The 19,993-nt window shown below is 45.3% G+C and overlaps 1 protein-coding gene across 1 annotated transcript in view; it reads left to right on the top strand.

The window, feature by feature from the left end:
- Positions 1-4,504: 4,504 nt before the first annotated feature.
- DNAH3 (dynein axonemal heavy chain 3) overlaps positions 4,505-19,993 on the top strand; it is a 93,379-nt gene continuing 77,890 nt past the window's right edge. The window contains 11 exon segments of the mRNA XM_070955392.1: positions 4,505-4,537; positions 5,123-5,224; positions 9,268-9,493; positions 10,773-10,845; positions 11,198-11,384; positions 13,046-13,235; positions 14,215-14,410; positions 15,087-15,212; positions 16,542-16,737; positions 17,648-17,827; positions 19,211-19,347. Coding sequence (XP_070811493.1) covers positions 4,505-4,537; positions 5,123-5,224; positions 9,268-9,493; positions 10,773-10,845; positions 11,198-11,384; positions 13,046-13,235; positions 14,215-14,410; positions 15,087-15,212; positions 16,542-16,737; positions 17,648-17,827; positions 19,211-19,347 — 1,646 coding nt within the window.

The following is a 19,993-nucleotide window of genomic DNA, read 5'->3' as shown; positions in this document are numbered from 1 at the left end:
GTTTAATAATATTAAAAGATCTCATGGGATGGAAGCTGTTCTGAGTCGAGCTGCCTTTTGCAAGGGACTGATGGTGATTTTTGTCAACCTGATTGGTATACAGATGTGACTACAACTACTACTACTTTTCTTCTCCTTCTCTTTTTTTCTCCTTCTTTTCTTCTTCTCCCTCTCCTTCTCCTTCTTCTTACACCGAGCCAGATGTCGAGACTGGATTTGGCATTTTTGTCCCCCTATCGAGGCCTTCCTAAGGACCTGGGGTTAGGTAGATGTGGATGTTTTGATGGGGTTAAAAGCGTCCAGCAAGATGGAACCTTCTTCTGAGTCAAGTTACCTTTTGCGATTGACTGATGGCAATTTTTGTCCATGCCGATGGCATTCAGTATTATTATAATGGTTGTCCAATCAGCCAGAGAGTCACACTGGATTTTGGCATCTTAGCCACTGAGCCACCACATCCCCATACAGTTGGGTTATGATAGTGCAAAGACCACACTTGGAATCTTGCATCCAGTTTTTGTTGTGACTCCGACCCCCGAGCCCGTCTTATCGGAGGGAGAAGACTCCGAAAGTGAAGGGGAGGAGTTGGCAAGGCCTCCCTCTCCAGGACCCTCCTCTCTGGCAATGCCTCAGGTGTCTCCCGAAGGAGAAGAGATAGGCCAGGAGCCAGGCACTTCCGAGCAGCCGCAGATAGACAGCGACGGAGATAAGTCTTGGCTGGATCCCCGACAGCGTCGGAAAGACAAGCGCGTGCAGCAGAGAAGGAGGCGTGCCAGAGATTAAGCTGAGTCACTGGACCACACCCCACAGGGGATAAAAGGGGGTGTGGTGGCCATTCAGGTTTTGTGACGGACAAAACTGAAAGCTAGCAAGTCATTCTGCATTTCTGGAACTTTGTTATATGCTCTGCTTGGATTGATTCTTGGACTGGACTTTATTCTTTGGCTTTTGTGGTCTTACTTTGATGTTTCAGTCGGAGGAGATAAACCTCCCTTTATAAGTAAAAACTTTTGGCAAGCAGCTGCTGGGTTGCTGCCAATTCTGTTATCAAAGGAAATTCTTGTCTGCAGGTTTATTTTAACTCTTGGTCGACTGCTGGTGTGCGTGTGTGAGACGGGGACAGAACAGTTTTGTTCACCACACTATAAAAAAGATGTTGAGACTCTGGAAAGAGCGCAGAGAAGAGCAACTAAGATGGTTAGGGGACTGAAGGCCAAAACATGACGAACGATTGCAGGATTTGGGTATGTTTAGTTTAACAAAAAGAAGGACTAGAAGTGATAAGATAGCAAGTCTTCCAATATCTCAGGGGCTGCTACAAAGAAGAGGGGGGCTCAACCTGTTCTCCAAAGTACCTGATGGCAGGATAAGACGCAACGGATGGAAACCGATCAAGGAGAGAGCCAAGGAGACGTTTTCTCAATTTTAATTATTTCCTGATTTATTTTGAAACGAGCAGAGCACTCCTATTGATGCAACTTCCTGTTTGTTAAGCTGCCATCGAGGGTCCTAGATACAAGCCAAGAAGAACAGCTGTGGCATTTCAGATGTTGCTCAGTTACAATTTCCGGAATTCCTTTGAAGCATGACCAAAAGTAAAGGGTCTCCCCTACCCGAAATTTCACTGTGTGGATTATATTTTAAAAAGCAAGAAGCAATAAAAAAACCAAAACAAACCCCAGAGCAAGAGCTCATGTACATTAAAATAAAATAAAAGAACAACATTAAAATAAAATAAAAGAACAACAACAACATCCAACCACCCGGGAAGTCCTGGGAAAAAGAGGTTGATTTCGGAGAACTTCGGGATTGTCCTAGAGGTGGGAGCTCTATGGATTTAACACAGGCTCCAAAAAGTCAAGATGGCTTCACAACTTTTGTGATTGCAGTCCTGGTCGATTTTGACACAGGCTGCCATCTTAACTTTTTGGACCTGCTGCCTCTGGATACCCTGTTTCCCCCCCCAAAATAAGACATCCCCTGATAATAAGCCCAATTGGGCTTTTGAGTGCATGGCAATAAGGCCAAGCGCTTATTTCAGGGTTCAAAAAAATATAAGACGGTCTTATTTTCGGGGAAACATGGTACCTGGGGGAGTTGCTGGAGAAGAAACACCTCCTAGGAGGCCCTAAGATATGACTATCAGCGTTCCAAGTAACACCCCAATGAAAGAAAACTCCGAGGCTTGAGTTTCCTCAAAGTTACACTTTATTAGAGATGTCATATCGGCACATCTGGGAAAACCCGAATCTGAAAGTTTCCAGGTTTTCCCCACCCAAAGGAAAGTTCAAGTCCCTGCCCAGCACCCACAAGTCCATCACATGGTCAGCACCGTCCCATCTGGAGATGCCTCCCAGTCACATCCCTCCAGGTGCAGGGCAAGATGGCCTTGACTCTCTGAGAAAGGAATGTTATTATGACTACATATCACCCCTGCTCCATACAATCCCCCCTCCCAGTTTCCCGCAGTAGTAAATGTGGCAGGCCTGGAGGCCTAGTATAAAAGATGGCTTCCAGGCCTGACAATGACATTATTTAATCAAAGGGCTTGTGGGGGTCTGTCTTCCCAGGATGGCTAGATTCATACTGGAAGATAAAATACAGGTAGCCCTCGACTTACGACCACAACCATCTGAATTTTGATCATGAGGATGCTGCAATGGTCGTAAGTGTGAAAAACGGTCATAAGTCACTTTTTTCAGTTCGGTTTGCCATTTCAAACGGTGACTCAATGAACTGTTGTAAGTCCAGGGCTACCTGTACTACACTTATTCTATATTTATTTGGTCAAGTGTGACTAGACACACAAGGAATTTGTCCCTGGGACAGAAGCACTCCACGTACTTGAAAAACAATAGAATATAATAATAATCAACAATACTAAAGTGTACAGCCAATAAAAGAGGAGAGTAAAAAAAAAAAACAATGGAAGTTACAATGGCAAATATTGGTTTCTTGCAAGCGGTTGTACTAAAATAAATGAAAATTATACAAGGACCATGTACTTTTTCTCCCTCAAAGTTATCTTTGCCACCCCTGGTTCTACCTTAAGCGCCCTGTCCATCTTACCATATCAAAACAGTGTTTGCTCGTTAAACAAACCGCCTTCCTTTCGCAGGAGGAGCCGCTGGTGAAGATTCAGGCTGGCAGGAATGGGCATGGCAGGGCAGCCAACTGGGCGGAGTAGGAGGAGGGGGGGAGCTGTGGGAAGAGCGGAGTCAGGTTGCTTAGTGACAGCAATGCTGTCCCCTCGGTTACCCCCGAGTGAGAAGGGGGAGAGAATGTCAGGGAGCAGAAGTTCTTTCTGGGCTCTGCCTCGCCAGCAAGCACGGAAACAGGTGACTGGGACGGCCCACCTGGAGCGGCAGACGGCCCTCGCCCCTTCCTAGTCCTCAGTGAGGTTGAGAAGAGGCAAAAGAAACTTGGCTTGGTTTACCCTGAAAGTGCCTGACTTTGATTTCCATCTTTCTCTTTCTCTTTCTTTTCTATTCTCTTTCTTTTCTTTTCTTTTCTTTTCTTTTCTTTTCTTTTCTTTTCTTTTCTTTTCTTTTCTTTTCTCTTTCATTCATTCATTCTTTCTTCCTTCCTTCCTTTCATTCATTCTTTTTCTTTTTTCTCTTTCTCAATCTCTTTTCTTTCTCTCCCTCTCCCTCCACTTCTCCCTCCCCCTCCTTTCTTCTCCTCCCCTTCCCTCCCCTCCCTCCCTCTCTCTCTCTCTCTGTCTCTCTCTTCCTTTCCTCTCCTCCCCTCTCCCCTCCCCCCTCTGTCTCTCTCTCTCTTTCTCCCCTCCCCTCCCCCCCTCTCTGTCTCTCTCTTCCTCTCCTCCTCCCCTCTCTCCCTCTGTCTCTCTCTCCTCTCCTCCTTCCCTCCTTTCTCTGTCTCTGTCTCTCTTCCTTTCCTTTCCTTTCCTCTCCTCTCCTCCCTCCTTCCTTCCTTCCTTCCCTCCCTCTGTCTCTGTCTCTCTCTTCCTCTTCTCTCCTCCCTCCCTCCCTCCTTTCCTTCCTTCCTTCCTTCCTTCCTTCCTTCCTTCCTTCCTTCCTTCCTTCCCTCCCTCTGTTTCTGTCTCTCTTCCTCTCCTCTCCTCCCTCCCTCCTTCCTTCCTTCCTCCTTCCCTCCCTCTGTCTCTGTCTCTCTTCCTCTCCTCTCCTCTCCTCTCCTCTCCTCTCCTCTCCTCTCCTCTCCTCCCTCCCTCTTTCCCTCCCTCTGTCTCTGTCTCTCTTCCTCTCTTCTCCTCTGCCTCTTCTTTGGAACGAGTGTGGATCACTTCCTGGTTCCTAAAGTTGAGATAACTGTCTTTCTATGATGTTAGAAGATACATTCAGTGGGTGCCCTAATGAAGGAATATTAGAAAAATGGATTGTAAAATAACAAGGGCTTGTTTTGACTATCAACTGATTTGATTCTTCTAGAGGTTTAAAGCCAGGATAAGGATTTATTTTTGGAAAGATCATTGATCTAATTGATATTTTGGAAGAAGAGAAGGACATCCTAAGAAAGATTCACCATGAATCCAAAGGAGATTACCAAAATTATGAGGGTAGGTGTGAATAATTCTTATGAAAACATTGTCTGGATTTGCTGATTGTGGCTAAACGAGACAGTCATTAAGTGAATCACTTTGGTTGTTAAGATGGCAATGTGGTTGTTAAGTGACTCTGTCTTCCCCATGGACTTTACTTGTCAGAAGGTCTCAAAAGGGGATCGCATGACCCCGGGACATTGTGACCGTCATTAATATGAACCAGTTGCCAAGCACCTGAATTTTGACCACGTGACCATGGGCATGCCACAACGGTCGTAAGTGTGAAAAATGGTCATGTCACTTTTGAGTTGAGGACTACTTGTACAGAAAGAAAGTCACGAGGTATCTGGCAAATAAATTTCTTTAAATTGCACAGTAGAAAAAGTGGCTTGGATCCAGGATTGGCGCTGTTGGTTTCTAAAAACGGTTCTTAATTTAAAAAATAAAAATAAAATCCCAGGCTCGTTTTTTTTATATTCTGACCCAATTTAAATGCGGGGATGGCAGGGGTGAAAACAGGATCGTAGAACTGCAGTGTCATTATCTAGATACGTTCTGCATTTTCTTGAAGCTTTTTTTCCCATATTTTTTTTTTTTTAGACACAGACGGATTCTATCTATAATATGAGTCACGCAAAGCAGATACCTGAGCTGCCACCTTTGCCGCCAGTAGCAGTCTCTGATCCCTCTCAACTGTATCAGGTGAGTCCTTGCACTCTTATTAGAAAATAGCTGCTATTATTATTATTATTATTATTATTATTATTATTATTATTATTTAATCCTTAGTGAGATTCACAGCCTTTGAGGCTGGTTAATAGCTCAGCAGCTCGAGTCCTAACCAAGGGCCTAGGAACTGTTAAGGTATCGTCGGAGGATGTAAGCTGTTCCGAGTAAGGTGGTTTTTTGTAGAGTCAAAATGTTCAAGTCTGGCAAATTTAGAATTTCTAAATAGCGGGGTAGCCCTTTGGGTATTGCTCCAAGGGCTCCAATTACAATTGGGACAAAACACGATTTCATTTTCCACAGTCGCTCAACTTCAATTTGCAAGTCCCGGTACTTTGTGATTTTTTCTTGCTGCTTATCTTCAATCCGTGCATCACCAGGTATTGCAATGTCAATGAACCATCCTTTTTTCTTTTCAACTATTGTTATGTCAGGTGTATTGTGGACCAAGTGCCTGTCAGTCTGAATCCTAAAGTCCCACAAGATCTTGAGTTTCTCATTCTCTAAAACTTTCTCAACCTGATGTTCCCAGTGGTTTTTGCTGTACTCAAATCCAAACTTCTGGCACAATTTCCAGTGAATGATCTTAGCAACGTGGTCATGGCGTTGTAGGTAGTCAGTTTGTGAAATTATTATTATTATTATTATTATTATTATTATTATTATTATTATTATTATTATTATTATTTCAACTTGTATGCCGCTTTTCTCCCAAGACTTAAGGCGGCTTACAATGCATTTAAAAACCATATATAAAACATTAAAAGTTAAACCATTAAAAACAATTAAAACCCATTCACACCATTCATGGCCGGATCTCGCCAAATCGCAACAGCGAGATCAACGGCCCCAGGCCTGCCGGAAGAGCCACCGCTTTTCGGAAGGCCAATAGGGTGGGGATGGTCCGGACCTCAGGAGGTAACTGGTTCCAGAGAGCTGGGGCTGCCACAGAGAAGGCCCTCCCCTGCGGGCCCGCCAGCCGGCATTGTTTAGCTGACGGGACCCTGAGGAGACCAACTCTGTGGGATCTTACCGGTCGTTGGGAGCTATGCGGTAGAAGGCGGTCTCGAAGATAACCTGGCCCTGAGCCATGTAGAGCTTTAAAGGTAACCAGCTCGAGAACAATACAGGTAGTCCATGGATGGTTTCTACTTACTTTTACTACCAGTTTGCAATGGGAGTGTGTGCGTGTACTTGCTTCGCTCACGTGTGCACTCTTCTGCACATGTGCAGAATGTCAATTATGACATCCGGGCGGGTGGGCAGAGCCTCACACCGCTTTTACTAACGGTTCTAAAAAACCGGACAGAACCGGGAGCAACCCACCACTGAGGTAGTCCTTGTTTAGCGACCACAACTGGGACCGGCAACTGTTGTTAACTGAAGCGGGTTGCTAAGTGGGAAATCAGCAATTTCCCACTTATTGTTGTGAGCCACCCTGAGTCTTCTCGGAGAAAGGGCGGCATATAAGTCTAAACAAATAAAATAAATACATAAATAATTTAGCAAAACTGTAACTTTCCTTTTCCCCATTCAGCCCAGCAGCACTGGGTTTAGCTGGGTGAAAACCGACAAGATTAACCAGTTTCAAATCTTTCCCTTCCGTTTATCTCCCCTCTGCCATGCTCACCTGGGAGCTGGGATAGTTATCCAGAAGGCTTTCAAGAAGAGACTGGACTGCAATCTGTCAGAAATGGTGTACGGTCTCCTGTTTGGGTGGGGGGTTGGACTAGATGACCTACAAGGTCCCTTTGTTATTAGTGACTCCATCCAGCCACCTCGTTCTCTGCCGTCCCCTTCTTCTTCTTTTGCCCTCCATCTTTCCCAGCATTAGGCTCTTCTCCAGGGAGTCCTTCCTTCTCATTAGGTGGCCAAAGTATTTGAGTTTCCTCTTCAGGATCTGGCCTTCTAAAGAGCATCAGGGTCCCTTACTACTCTGTTAATCTGTTAAACTGTACTCATTGGGAGCAAACAATAACCTGGGGAAAAAAAGATTCCAGTTTAGAGCTTCCTCCATCCTGGGCCAGTGGCTGATGCTAGAAATACGGACTAACGTTTTGGTCAGGGGATTTGCAGGGAACGAGAGCAAAATTGACTGGCATCCTGAACCACCTATTACGCAATCCAGCATCCTGAACCATCTATTATAAATAAATGAATTAATAAATGAATGAATGAATGAATGAATGAATGAATGAATAACTTTATTGTCATTGTACGTGTATACACAGTATACCCATACAACGAAAGTCACTTAACACCCAAAGACCAGGTCCAACACACATAACAATTCCCAAACACACTCCCACCCACCACAATTCTCCACCCCTAAACCACCCAAACATCCACACAACAGACCAAGTAATGCTGTCCAACAGCCACCTTGTAACATTAAGTTGCATTTCTCACGTTTGCTCTTTTTCTCCCATTGTAAGTCGAGGGCAACCTGTCCAATTTCACAATGGGTTCGGAGGGGCTTAGCAAGAGATCAGACACCCATCCCCTCCCTTGGGTTTAAGTTTGTACAGTGCCTCTGTTTATTGGCTTGAGGAAACAACAAGCCAAGATGTACTCCTCTAAGATATGCACAATCATGTGGGTGGCTTCACTTGAAGGATGCGATTGCAGCGTTACAAGGAGTTTGCTGGTCATTTCTTCAGTCATGGAACCTGTTTCTCCACTTCCATCTGGGATATTTTGCCATGTCCATGCCAGGAAACAACTTGTCTGCCTCAAACAGAAAGCAATTCCCTCAGCAGGCGTGGTTCTCCCAGATTAGCATGAATTCGTTAAGAGGAAAAGAATTAGGCTGTAAGAGTTCTCCCAATCGAATTATTTTCTTGGCTACAACAAATATATAGGCAGTTCTCGAGTTAAGACCACAGCTGGGACAGAAATTTCCATGGCTAAGCCAGGCGGTTATTGAGTGAGTTGTGCAAGAAACGTCTTGCACAAGAAGAAACGTCTTGGATGAGAAGTGAAACCTTTTCAAGGGAGAAAAAAAACACCCAAGAAAGTCCATTTGTCTTTAAAAAAAAACAAACAACTTTTTGGGATGTCTTGCATAGCAATGGAAATTTGGGGCTCGATTCTGGTCATAAGTTGAGGACTACCTGTAGGTCCTGTGCAGCGGTGAAATCCTCTGCAAGTTGCCACCGGTTTGCTGCCCACGCATACGTGGTGTGCGCCAGACGCACACTTCGCGCGGAAAAAGGAGCATTTTGAAGGTAAGTAGAACAGCGAGGGTGGGGAACAGCTGTGCCACACGATTTAGATTCACTAGAAAGCAGGATTTCCTGCTTTCTAAGCAAATATACTGTATTCTTTGGAGTATAAGATGCACCCTTTTCTCCCCTAAAAGGGGGTGAAAATTTAGGTGCGTCTTATACACTGAATGTAGCCCCGTCCGCCCACTGGCCCCCACCCTTTGGCCTCTGCCTCACAGCAATTTACCTCTTTGCAAGCAAGCAGCAAGAAAAAACAGCTCCTTTCAGCTTCAGCACAGCCTAATTAGCATGAGTTGATTGGATCTGCCTCCCGACTCACAGCTGATTTGCTCTCAGCTGTTTTGCGCAGGGCTCTGCTGCTTGCTGCAAAGAGGTAAATTGCTGGAGCAGATTTTTTTCCCCCTTATGCTAATCAAGCTATGCTGAAAACAAAAATGAAAGTAAAGCAGGCTGTTTGCTGTTTGTTGCAACAAGACAAAATTGCTCAGAGGCAGAGGGAGATTTCTTTTTCTTCTTTTCCTCACCAAAAAAGGTAGGTGTGTCTTATACTCCGGTGCGTCTTATACTCTGAAAAATATGATAAATTGCGCAGCACAGCTAATTGTTGGAAATACCGGTTCGGACCAACCGGTAGCTTTCTTTTACTACCGGTCCACTGAACCGGTAGATTTTATCACTACCGGTTCACCCGAACCGGTGTGAACCGGTAGGATTTCACCACTGGTCGTGTGTCTCAATCAGCTTTTAAAATGGAATATCTCGCTTCTTTTCTTCTCCTCATTCTGGCTTTAGATGATCCAGGAGAGCAGTCACTTCCCCACCCTAATGCAGCGAGCATCTTGGATGCTGGCAGTGCCCCTGAAAGAACAGTGTCATTTCCGCACGCCGAGCAACTCCATTGCCAACAACTACACCTTGACTGCGCAGGACCTGAAGATGAAGGATCTGCAGAAGCTGGCTTCACCTGTCCGAATCAGAAAGGCTTCTGCGCCCACCAAACAGAAGGCCGAATATCCTCGTATCCTCCGAGGTTCAACAGCGTAGAGATCCATATCTATGGAGGTTCTCCATCATCCAGGTCAGCGGTCACCAACAGGTGGTCCGTGGACCACAGGTGGTCCGTGAGAAAATTTTGGTGGTCCGCAGAAAAATTATTTGCATTTTTAACATTATTTGCATTTAATCCCTGCATTAAATCAGGGGGTCCTCAAACTACGGCCCCTGGGATGGATATGTGCAATGAACATTTGTGTTGCTGCAGAGAGTCTCCCCCTTTGGGGTCTTTTTGTGTGGGTCAGAAGGGGGCAGAAATTCCGACTTGGGGTCTGCTTCAGCCTCCTGGTGTGGGGCTTTGGGCAAAGGCTGGAGGGAAGCACCCTCACTGGTGGCGAAGAGCCGGAGGGCCTCGTTCCAGTGGGACTACCTCATGGCCTGGAACTGGCTGACCATCTCAGCCTGCTGAGCCTCCAGGCGCCGGTACCTGGCCTTGCACTCCTGCAGGTCTTTCCTCTGCTTGGAAAACCTATGCTCCTAGTCCTCAGTGAGGTGCTTCTGCTGAGCCTCCTTCTCGGCCAGATCCAATTTGAGCTGAGCAGCTGTTTTGCCAACTCTTTCTCGTGGTGACTGCTTAGCTCCAACAACTGCTTCCTGTTGGGGCCCTAAGGAGCCCAGGCGGGGAGGCGAGAAGTTAGCCACGCCCACCCTGTCACATGACCATCTAGCCATGCCCACCCAGCTGGTCATTAGGCAGATCATATTAGCATATCCGCTGGATTTAAAATTATGAATTTAGTGGTCCCTGAGGTCTGAAAGGTTGGGGACCCCTGATCCAGGTCATTGATTGTCCCAAGGGTGCTTTTTTCAAAAGGTAACCCGGACTTTTTTTGTTTTTGTTTGAAGATGTTTTGCTTCTCATCCAAGAAGCTTCTTTAGTTCAGAGCTCACCTTGGGTCGGCAGCTCCATGAGCAACCAGAGAGAATGGACAGGCAACAGGCTCTTAAATAGGGCTTATTTTGGGGGTAGGGCTTATATTTGACACACACAGGAAAATGCTAGGGCTTATTTTTTTGGATAGGTCTTATTTTCGGGGAAAACCTGGTATTTTCACTGCAAATATTTCTCAAAACACAACTTTGGGAAATGCCAGAACTGGTGGATTAAGTTAAGTAGATGCACCTTTGAGCCTGGAGTTACAGGGATTACTTCCTTTGATTTTTTTCCCCCCCCATAAATCTGGATTAGCTTTCTTTTTCTTTTCTTATTTTGGCTGAGGCTTTTCTTTAATGAGATCTCCCAGCTGCTAAAGAGTATGCGCCATCCGAAAAGAAGATGAAAATGTACGTTAAAAACCTCGAGGGTGAATACGAAAGGTATTGTCACGTTTTTACCTTTATGCTTATTCCGTAGATAGATAATGATTGAACACGCGAGAAGCCCCTCGAATAAGCCACGTTTTGCAAAGTTCGCCCGGCCACCTGACACTCAGCCTTAAAGAGGGTTTAACAAATCCGTAACGCTTGGGCTCACAGGCGTGCTCTAAAGATCTAGTTAATCTAATCATGGTTTGTGGGATAAACCACAATGGGCTGCCTTTGCTTGGCGTGCTGAGTCAGGAAACATGGTGTACGAATCTTAACTTACTTAGGCCACAACCAAGCAAACTGTATTGCGTCTCTTTGTAGCTACCCAGCCCTTGTAACCAGTAGAAATGGTTCATTTCAGGGCTGAAACTGTATCCCAAGTGTGCAGTCTCGATTTGTTGAGGTTGGAAATTCAAACGGTGGAGGATGGAGTGCCTCGTTATTCTGAGACCCAGCCTCTGACCCCGGAGGAGCAATTCGTAGTGATGCGTCACCACGAGGAAGAGATGAGCAGAGGACAACAGGCACCCACAGAAGAAGATCTGGAGGTCGCTAAGCCAATTCACAAGGGTTTTTTTTCCCCAAGCATCTTTTATCGGCAGGCTTAGATGATACAGAACCATGGAGGTGGGGGTGGGCTGCTGGGGGTTCGTAGGGGTTCGAGAGAACCCAGTGGTGGGTTTCAAAATTTTTTTACTTCCGGTTCTGTGGGTGTGGCTTGGTGGGTGTGCGAGGGGAAGGATACTTTTTTTTTTTTCCTTAAATTGATTTATATGCCGCCCTTCTCCGGAGACTCAGGGCGGCTTACAATGCGTTAAGCAATAGCCTTCATACTTTTGTATATTTATACAAAGTCAGCTTATTGCCCCCACAAACTGGGTCCTCATTTAACCTACCTTAGAAAGGCTGGAAGGCTGAGTTAACCTTGAGCCTGGGGAGATTCGAACTAGCAGTAATTGCAGGCAGCTGAATGATAATAACAGGCTATTAGTCTGCTGCGCCACCAGGCTCTGTAAAATCTCCCTTCCCTTCCCTGTAAAATCTCCATTCCCACCCCACTCCAGGGGACGAATACTGTAAAATCTCCCTTCCCTCTGCAATCCAGCGGAAGGTTACTGCAAAATCCCCATTTCCTCCCGATCAGCTGGGCCTCGGGAGGCAGAGAATAGATGGAGGCGAGGCCAGTCAGAATTTTTACTACCAGTTCTCTGAACTATCAAAATTTCCGCTACTGGTTCTCCAGAACTGGTCAGAACCTGCTTAAAACCTACCTCTGGGAGAACCTCTAGCTAAGATTCTGTGCAGTTCGGAGAACCCCCAAAATCCCACTCCTGGCTGGTCCAGCCCAGCTCTCCCCTCTCAGGAGTCCCCATGCAGCCCATTTTAGATGCAGGTAAGGGCAGGGCGTGCGGGGAGGTTTGGGGAGGGCGAAAAACTGCCCCACTGCCCCCCCCACTGTGGTGCAGGAGGCTGAGTAGGCCACGCCCACCATGGCCACGCCTACCCAGCAACTGGGCAGAGAACCCCTTGCTAAAATTTTTGAAGACCAGCCCTGCATGGAGGTCTCAAAGCTTTCCATACTGTGGTCATCTTCAAACTTGGGAGAGCCAGTTTGGTCTCGTGCTTAAGGCGAATTGCCCCATTTTCCTGAGATACGCAATAAAAGGGGAATGAGGGTAGTTGACTTTTTCCAGCAGAGGCACAGCAATACAGGTAGACCTCGTCTTACAACAGTTCATTTAGTGACCAACATCACTGAAAAAGGCAACTTATGACCGTTTTTCACACTTACGACTGTTGTAGCCTCCCCCCCATGGTCACATGATCTTGACAGCTGACTCACGTTTTTGACAGTTATAGTGTCCAAGAGTCAGGTAATCAATCGCCTTTTGTGATTTTCTGGCAAGCAAAGTTAAAGGGGAAACCAATACAAAATTTAATGCCCCAACCCCCGGTCTATGAACTGGCACCTGTCTGCCAAACAACTGAAGAACCATCCACGGGATGCAGGTAGCACACAAAACCACACCCACTTCTGGTCCATGGAAAAACCTCTCCCCACCGAAGCGGTCCCTGGTGCCCAAAAAATTGGGGACCACTGATTTAACGGATAATTTGTGGACTGAATTTGCAAGCAGGATGATCCAAAGATTGTGATGCTAGTGATTGATTTTTTTTTTAAAAAAAATCATTTTGGGTTCTTTTGCAGAGATATTGCTATTACATCCATAAAGGCATCCGGAAGGACATGTTAGCACCGCAGGATGAAAACGTGCTGAACAATATTTTGACTCGCATCCCAAGTAATTTCCTTGCCAGCCCAGATCTGGAGGCCTTATTGAACAGTTTGATGGAAGAAATTCAAAGCGATTACCAGATTTGGCTGATGAAAAACATCGGTGAGTGGAAGAAGACAGTGTCTTTAAGGCAAACAAAGCAAATTATAATTTATTTACTTTTTTGGACGGTCACTTTTTTCAAGTAGAACACTAAGAATTCAAGTTTTGAAATTTTAGCGGGTTGAATTATAGGTGTTGAATGCTCAGGTGGGTAAATCATAGCTTGAATAATATGTTGGGTGAAGGAAATCAGGCAGGCTCACCCCACCTTCCAAACCATAAATCATGGTTTCTAGCCACAGTGACTACATTCATACAACACACTTCTCTAGAGTCAAACCAAGACTTCAAAGTCAGAATGGGGGAGAATTAAGTTTTGTGTGGCAAGATAAAGTGGTTTGTTTCTTTGTTTGTTTGTTTAAATTTGCCACCCATTTCGCCACCTTCTCTTTTGAATTAACACAATCAACTGGACTTAAATATTGGTTTGTTCAAGGATGAAATCCAGCAGATTCTGACAGGTTCTGGAGAACTGGTAGCGGAAATTTTGAGTAGTTTGGAAAACCGGCAAATACCACCTCTGCCTGGCCCCAGAGTGGGGTGGGAATGGAGATTTTGCAATATCCTTCCCCCAGGAGTGGGAAGGGAATGGGGATTTTGCAGTATCCTTCCCCTGGAGTGGGGTGGGACTGGAGATTTTGCAGTATCCTTCCCCTGCCATGCCCACCAAGCCACACCACGCCCACCAAGCCACGCCCATAGAACCGGTAGTAAAAAAATTTGGATTTCACCACTGAATAAGACCCAAGAGTCACTTCAAAGCCACATTATGGAATCGGTTTATCTATTTTTCTGGCTCCGACTCTTAACGTGTCAGGAAAATGTTTGCAAAATTTGGGTGAACGCAATTCCCTTGTTTTGCACAGTGCCACCTAGTGCCTATCGGTGCATTTGATTCTCGCTTTTAAAAGATTGCATTACCGTTTTAATTCCCTTTCTGGTTTGCTTCCCATATCTTGTTCTTCCCTTTGTGTGCCAGTTGATTACATCTTGATGGATCCAGCCGAGAAAAAAAGACTCTTCATACGCAACATCCCTCAACCTTTTCCCCGACGAGTGATCCGGGCTCCGGTTCCTTGGCACAAAATTTACCAAGAAACCAAAATCTGGAACGAGACCCACCTCTTCACCGTGAACCCTATGATGCTCACTTTGCAGCAACTCTGGTTTTCTGAGTGAGTCATCTTGCTTAAACACTATTTTTTTTTTTTTTTTGCTATCCATAAATCGTTCTGACCTAGGCTTCCCAAAAGCACGAAGCCGACTCCTCGTCCCGATAAAACCCCTTTTATTTAGTTTAAAGGGAATTCCTCTCCAGCAAAGTCCCGGCCAATAGTCTCTCAAGAGATTTCACAACTACCGACCTTGATCAGGCTTGGAGAGCTGCCAGGCTGATATCTTCCAAACGCCACTCTGTAGCAGACAATACTCGGCAAGAAGGCAGGAACAGATCTTCACTCTAATGAACTGAACTAATTGTCTCCTGCAAACTCCCCTCCCCTTTCGCTCCTCTTTATTCCCTATGGGAGGGGCCATTCACCTTCCACCTGTGGCTTTACTCCTGAGTCGACCCTTGTTCCTTAGCTGTTCCCGTCTCCTGGCAGCTCTGCGCATGCGCATGTCGGGAACAGGCTCCAGATGTTCTTCAGCCTCACTTATCTCCGACTCTGAAGGTAGCTGATAACTGTCGGATGGTCCTGGCCCCATCTCTGCCTCCGACGCAGAGCCCACATCAGAGCCTTCCCCCGACTCCAGAACTGGCCCATGTTCCTCCCCAACCTCCTCACTGTCCGAATCTGCTGCCAGCTCCTCTCACAAGGTGAACTGTGACTCTCTCTCTCTCCCATTTAGGTTTTCTGAACTGAGATTCGTTCGTACGAAGGAGATCCTGGAAGGAGATTTGCCTCTCCTTCCGAGCGAATTTGAAGAGCTGATCCGAGGACAGTGCCAGGAAGCTCAGGAGATCCTTCAGACCAGGTTAGAGATATTCAAACCGTGCCAAATTTGGGGCAGTCCTCGACGTACGACCGTGATTGAGCCTCATGTTTCTATCACTAAGTGAAACGTTGGTTAAGGGAAACGTTTCGCCCCATCCGGGAAGATTACAAAGGAGGATGGTTGAACCATTATAAATATAGGCCGGTGGCCCGAATTTTGATCCTGTGACAACTACAATGGAGCCCCACATTTCTGTTGTTAAGTGAAACATTTGTTCAGTGAGGTTTCCTTGCCATAGTTGTTAAGTCAATCACTTCAGTTGGTAAGTTAGTAACCTGGTTGTTAAGTGAATCTGGTTTCCCCATTGACTTTGCTTGTCAGAAGGTTGCAAAAGGATATCACATGATCCCGGGACACGGCAACTGTCATAAGTACATGCCAGTTGCCAAGCACCTGAATTGTGATCACGTGACCATGGGGATGCTGCAACGGTCGTAAGGGTGAAAACCCATGCTAAGTCACTTTTTTTCACGGCCGTTGTGACTTCAACCAGTCACTAAACAAACGGTTGCAAGTCAAGGACTACCTGTACTTTAATCACTGCCCTAGCCTGGAATGGAATGGAATGGAATGGAATGGAATGGAATGGAATAGAATAGAATAGAATAGAATAGAATAGAATAGAATAGAATAGAATAGAATAGAATAACAGAGTTGGAAGGGACCTTGGAGGTCTTCTAGTCCAACCCCCTGCTTAGGCAGGAAACCCTACACCACTTCAGACAAATGGTTATCCAACATCTTCTTAAAAAACTTCCAGTGTTGGAGCATCCACAACTTCTGGAGGCGAGTTGTTCCACTGATGAATTGTTCTAACTGTCAGGAAATTTCTCCTTAGTTCTAAGTTGCTTCTCTCCTTGATTAGTTTCCACCTGTTGCTTCTTGTCCTGCCCTCAGGTGCTTTGGAGAATAGCTTGACTCCCTCTTCTTTGGGGCAGCCTCTGAGATATTGGAGCCCTACTATTATGTCACCCCAGGTCTTAGCCTCTGCTTCTTAGGAATGTCCACTGGCCCACTTAGGAAGAGTGTCCATCAGGAATGTCCACTGGTACTTTTAGGAAGCAGAGGCTGAGAGTTGTCTTCCCTATAATATTTACTAACCTGTTCGCATACACGCCAGAACGAGTAGCCACCACTCTGGAATACGAGACAGAACGATCAAAACTTTGTCCCCTCTTTGCTTGACTTCCCCTTTAAGATCTTTGTAGTTTGTCCTCCAGCTATATGATCTCAAGGCCTTTGCAACTCATCATTGAACTGCCCCACCCAAAAATACTTGAGCAAATGACACTTTGCATGTCATTACAGGTGGATCCCCAGGTGCGCTGACCTCTTCATTGAGCAGAAAGAGAAGTGGTTGCACCTTGCCCCGCAAAATGACTTAGATTCCTCTCAGCAAATAGAGGAATACTTTGCTTCGGTCGCCATCCTGATGTCCCTGCAGCTGCGGGAGATGGTCATCAATTCTCTAGAGGACCTGCTCAATTTTTTTAAGATACACAAGGTAGGTTGTGGCGTACAGGTGGTCCTCAACTTATGGCCACAATGGAGCCCAACATTTCTGAGGTTAAGTGAGACATTTGTTAAGTGAATTTTGCCCCATTTTACGACCTTCCCTGCCCCAGTTGTTCAGTGAATCACTGCAGTCATTAAGTTAAGGTGGAGCTGGCAACAGAGTCAGAGAGTGAGGAGGTTGGGGAGGAACATGGGTCAGTCCTGGGGGCTGGGGAAAGCTCGGACGAGGGCTCTGCGTCGGAGGCAGAGAGGGAGATAGACAGTAGTGAGGTAGAGGAACAGCTGGAGCCCGTTCCCAGTCCGCGCATGCGCAGAGCTACCAAAAGACGAGAACAACTCAGAAAGCAGGGTTGACTTGGGAGTAAAGCCACACCTTTGAGATGATTGGCCCCTCCCACAGGAAATAAAAGAGAAGCGAAGAGGGAGGGGGCTTTTGCAGGAAACAATTCATTCGTTCGGTAGTTTCAAGGGTGGAAAGTTCTGTTCGTGACTCTAAGAGACTCTGTGCCAAGTTTTGCCTTCCTCTGCCTTTGGAAACAAGTTACATGGCAGCTTGCCAAGCGAGATAAGGTTTGTGTTGATAAATATTCCTTTGAAAAACTGTTTGGACCAGCCGTGCTGCCTGTGAATGAAAGGAATTCACAGTTGTGTAATAAAAGAGGTTTTGCCGGGACCAATTCCTGCTTCCTGCTTTTTAAGGGAGCCTAGGTCAGAACACAATCATCAAGAATGTGAATCAGTGGCCAAATCTCTGAATTTTAATCACATGACCTCAGGGGTTGTAAGTGTGAAAAACTCCATAAACTTCAATTGTAGACAGCCCCAGATCCCGAAAATCGATCCTTTCTGCTTATTCCCTTGCATATGATCTCATGATTTCTTTCCTTCTTTCTCTTGAGGATGGAAATGATTTTGGTGACGTTTATCAAGATATGCAGTTCTTTATTCCTCAAATATTGGTCCTCAAACTAGACGTGGAAGATCCGTCCATTATATTTGATCCCGACGTGCAGAGTTTGTGGGATTTAGTCTATCGCTGTTTTATTGAGATTCTCAAATATTCGGAAGGTCTTCCAAAGGTATGCCAAAGGAAAAACGTGGCCCCAGTTCATTTCTTGGGTTACTTCAGGGTTGAAGAAGTCACCATTGACTGGGGGACCTAAACTTCCTCAACTAAACCTGGACCGGGAGGTTGGGCTGATGGTCTGAAGCAGGAATACAGCTTAAGAAGTAACTTTTTCTGAGGTTGTTGTAACTTTGAACCATCATTAATTGAATGGGCATAAGAGAGACACGGTGGCTCAGTGGCTAAGATGCTGAACTTGTCGATCAAAAGGTCAGCAGTTCAGCGGTTCAAATCCCTAGTGCCACGTAACGGGGTGAGCTCCCGTGACTTGTCCCAGCTTCTGCCAACCTAGCAGTTCGAAAGCAGGTAAAAAATGCAAGTAGAAAAATAGGGACCACTTTTGGTGGGAAGGGAACAGCGTTCCATGCGCCTTTGGCGTTTAGTCATGCCGGCCACATGACCACGGAGACGTCTTTGGACAGCGCTGGCTCTTCGGCTTTGAAACAGAGATGAGCAGAGCCCCCTGGAGTCGGGAACAACTAGCACATATGTGCAAGGGGAACCTTTACCTTTAAATTGAAAATGGCGGTACAATGACTTGTTGTAGGAGGAGGACAGGCGAATCTGGGGAGGGGGTCAAGAGAGGAATCAGCCTGGAATCCTTATGTTCCCATAAGTGAGTCCCGAGTCCAAACCCTCTTGAATTCTATTAGCTCTTATCTACTGCCAATTTAGTGCTGGCTATTAGTTGACTGGATATATTGTGTATAGACATGAGCAATGAATCAATTTAATTAGAATTTAACTTGCAGTCCTGATTCTTCATGCCTGACATTGTAGAATGAAACATCACGCTAGGAAGTTATGTTTCTTTCTTCCACTGTGCTTCAGTTCACACCTTGTAAAACTATGAAGCATGATTTACAAAGCAGTGAGCTGGATTTATATATAATAATATAAAAAAGCTAACCACGTACCTCCATGCCTTTTCATTCACTTGCTTAGTGACCTTTTGGGTTAAGTGATACATCTTTAAAGAATTGGTCACATAAATGATTACAGCTTGTCTCACCTGTAATTTAGAATTATAACGTCTGAATTGTAAAAACCTGACCAGCCACTAGATGTCAGCAAAGGTCAGGGGTTTTATAGCCCAGCTCTGCTAGACATAAAATATTCATAGTCTTGAATAGATAGGATCATAAAACGTCAATTATTCTGTCTGTTGAGACCTTAATCCTCCAATTTTGGAATATATTTCTGAGTTAAGGTTGAGGTTTGAGCTCAAACTTTTGCTGGGATGTGATTTCCTCATCAGGCTAGTAAAATACTTTGCGTGAGATTGATGATCTTACTTTGAGTGTGTATGATGTTAATATTTATTTTTGCATTTTAGGTTCAAGTTAAGCTTTTCCCGGAATTAAAAGGAGATGACCTAATTCTTCGTACGGTCAACAAGGATGAAACATTGGTGGCGGATTATGTACAAAAAACTGCAGAAATATTTGACCTCAATCTAATAGGCCCACAGAAGTAAGTTTGTTGGAAATAAAAGAACATAGGGGAGAGGTGATTCTCCTGTATTTAATAATAGCAATTTTTCCTCTTGGCATTTCTTTCTGAAGTTTTCCTGATGTTTTCCATCTGGCATAAATTCCCATGGGGGGAGGTGAGGCTGTTGGCCATCATTTTGTTCCATTCTATGATTATTTTTTAAAATCACTGAGATCAATAGAAGAGAATATTTGTATTTCAGGGTTGAGTTGTGGAGTCCTCGGTGCTCTCTGAGCTTGGTTGTTTTGTTTTTTTTTTAATTTGATTTATATGCCGCCCTTCTCCGGAGACTCAGGGCGGCTTACAGTGCGTTAAGCAATAGCCTTCATCCTTTTGTATATTTATACAAAGGCAACTTATTGCCCCCACAAACTGGGTCCTCAATTTACCTACCTTAGAAAGGATGGAAGGCTGAGTGAACCTTGAGCCTGGCGAGATTCAATCTTACTTTAATTGCAGACAGCTGGTGTTAAATTACAGTGCTTCTGTCTGTTGAGCTATCCAGGCTCCTGGATTTTTGCAGACGTTTTCTTGCAGACGTTTTTTTAACCTACTAGGTCATATCATCAGCGCTCTGATGGTGTTGATGGTGCTCTGGTAGTGATCATCTATTACTGATGTTGTG

Source organism: Pituophis catenifer, unplaced genomic scaffold, assembly GCF_029215685.1.
Source record: "Pituophis catenifer annectens isolate HBS135680 unplaced genomic scaffold, rPitCat1.0.hap2 SCAF_16, whole genome shotgun sequence".
In the NCBI taxonomy this organism is placed as follows: Eukaryota; Metazoa; Chordata; class Lepidosauria; order Squamata; family Colubridae; genus Pituophis; species Pituophis catenifer.
This window is presented reverse-complemented; position numbering and strand designations above follow the sequence as displayed.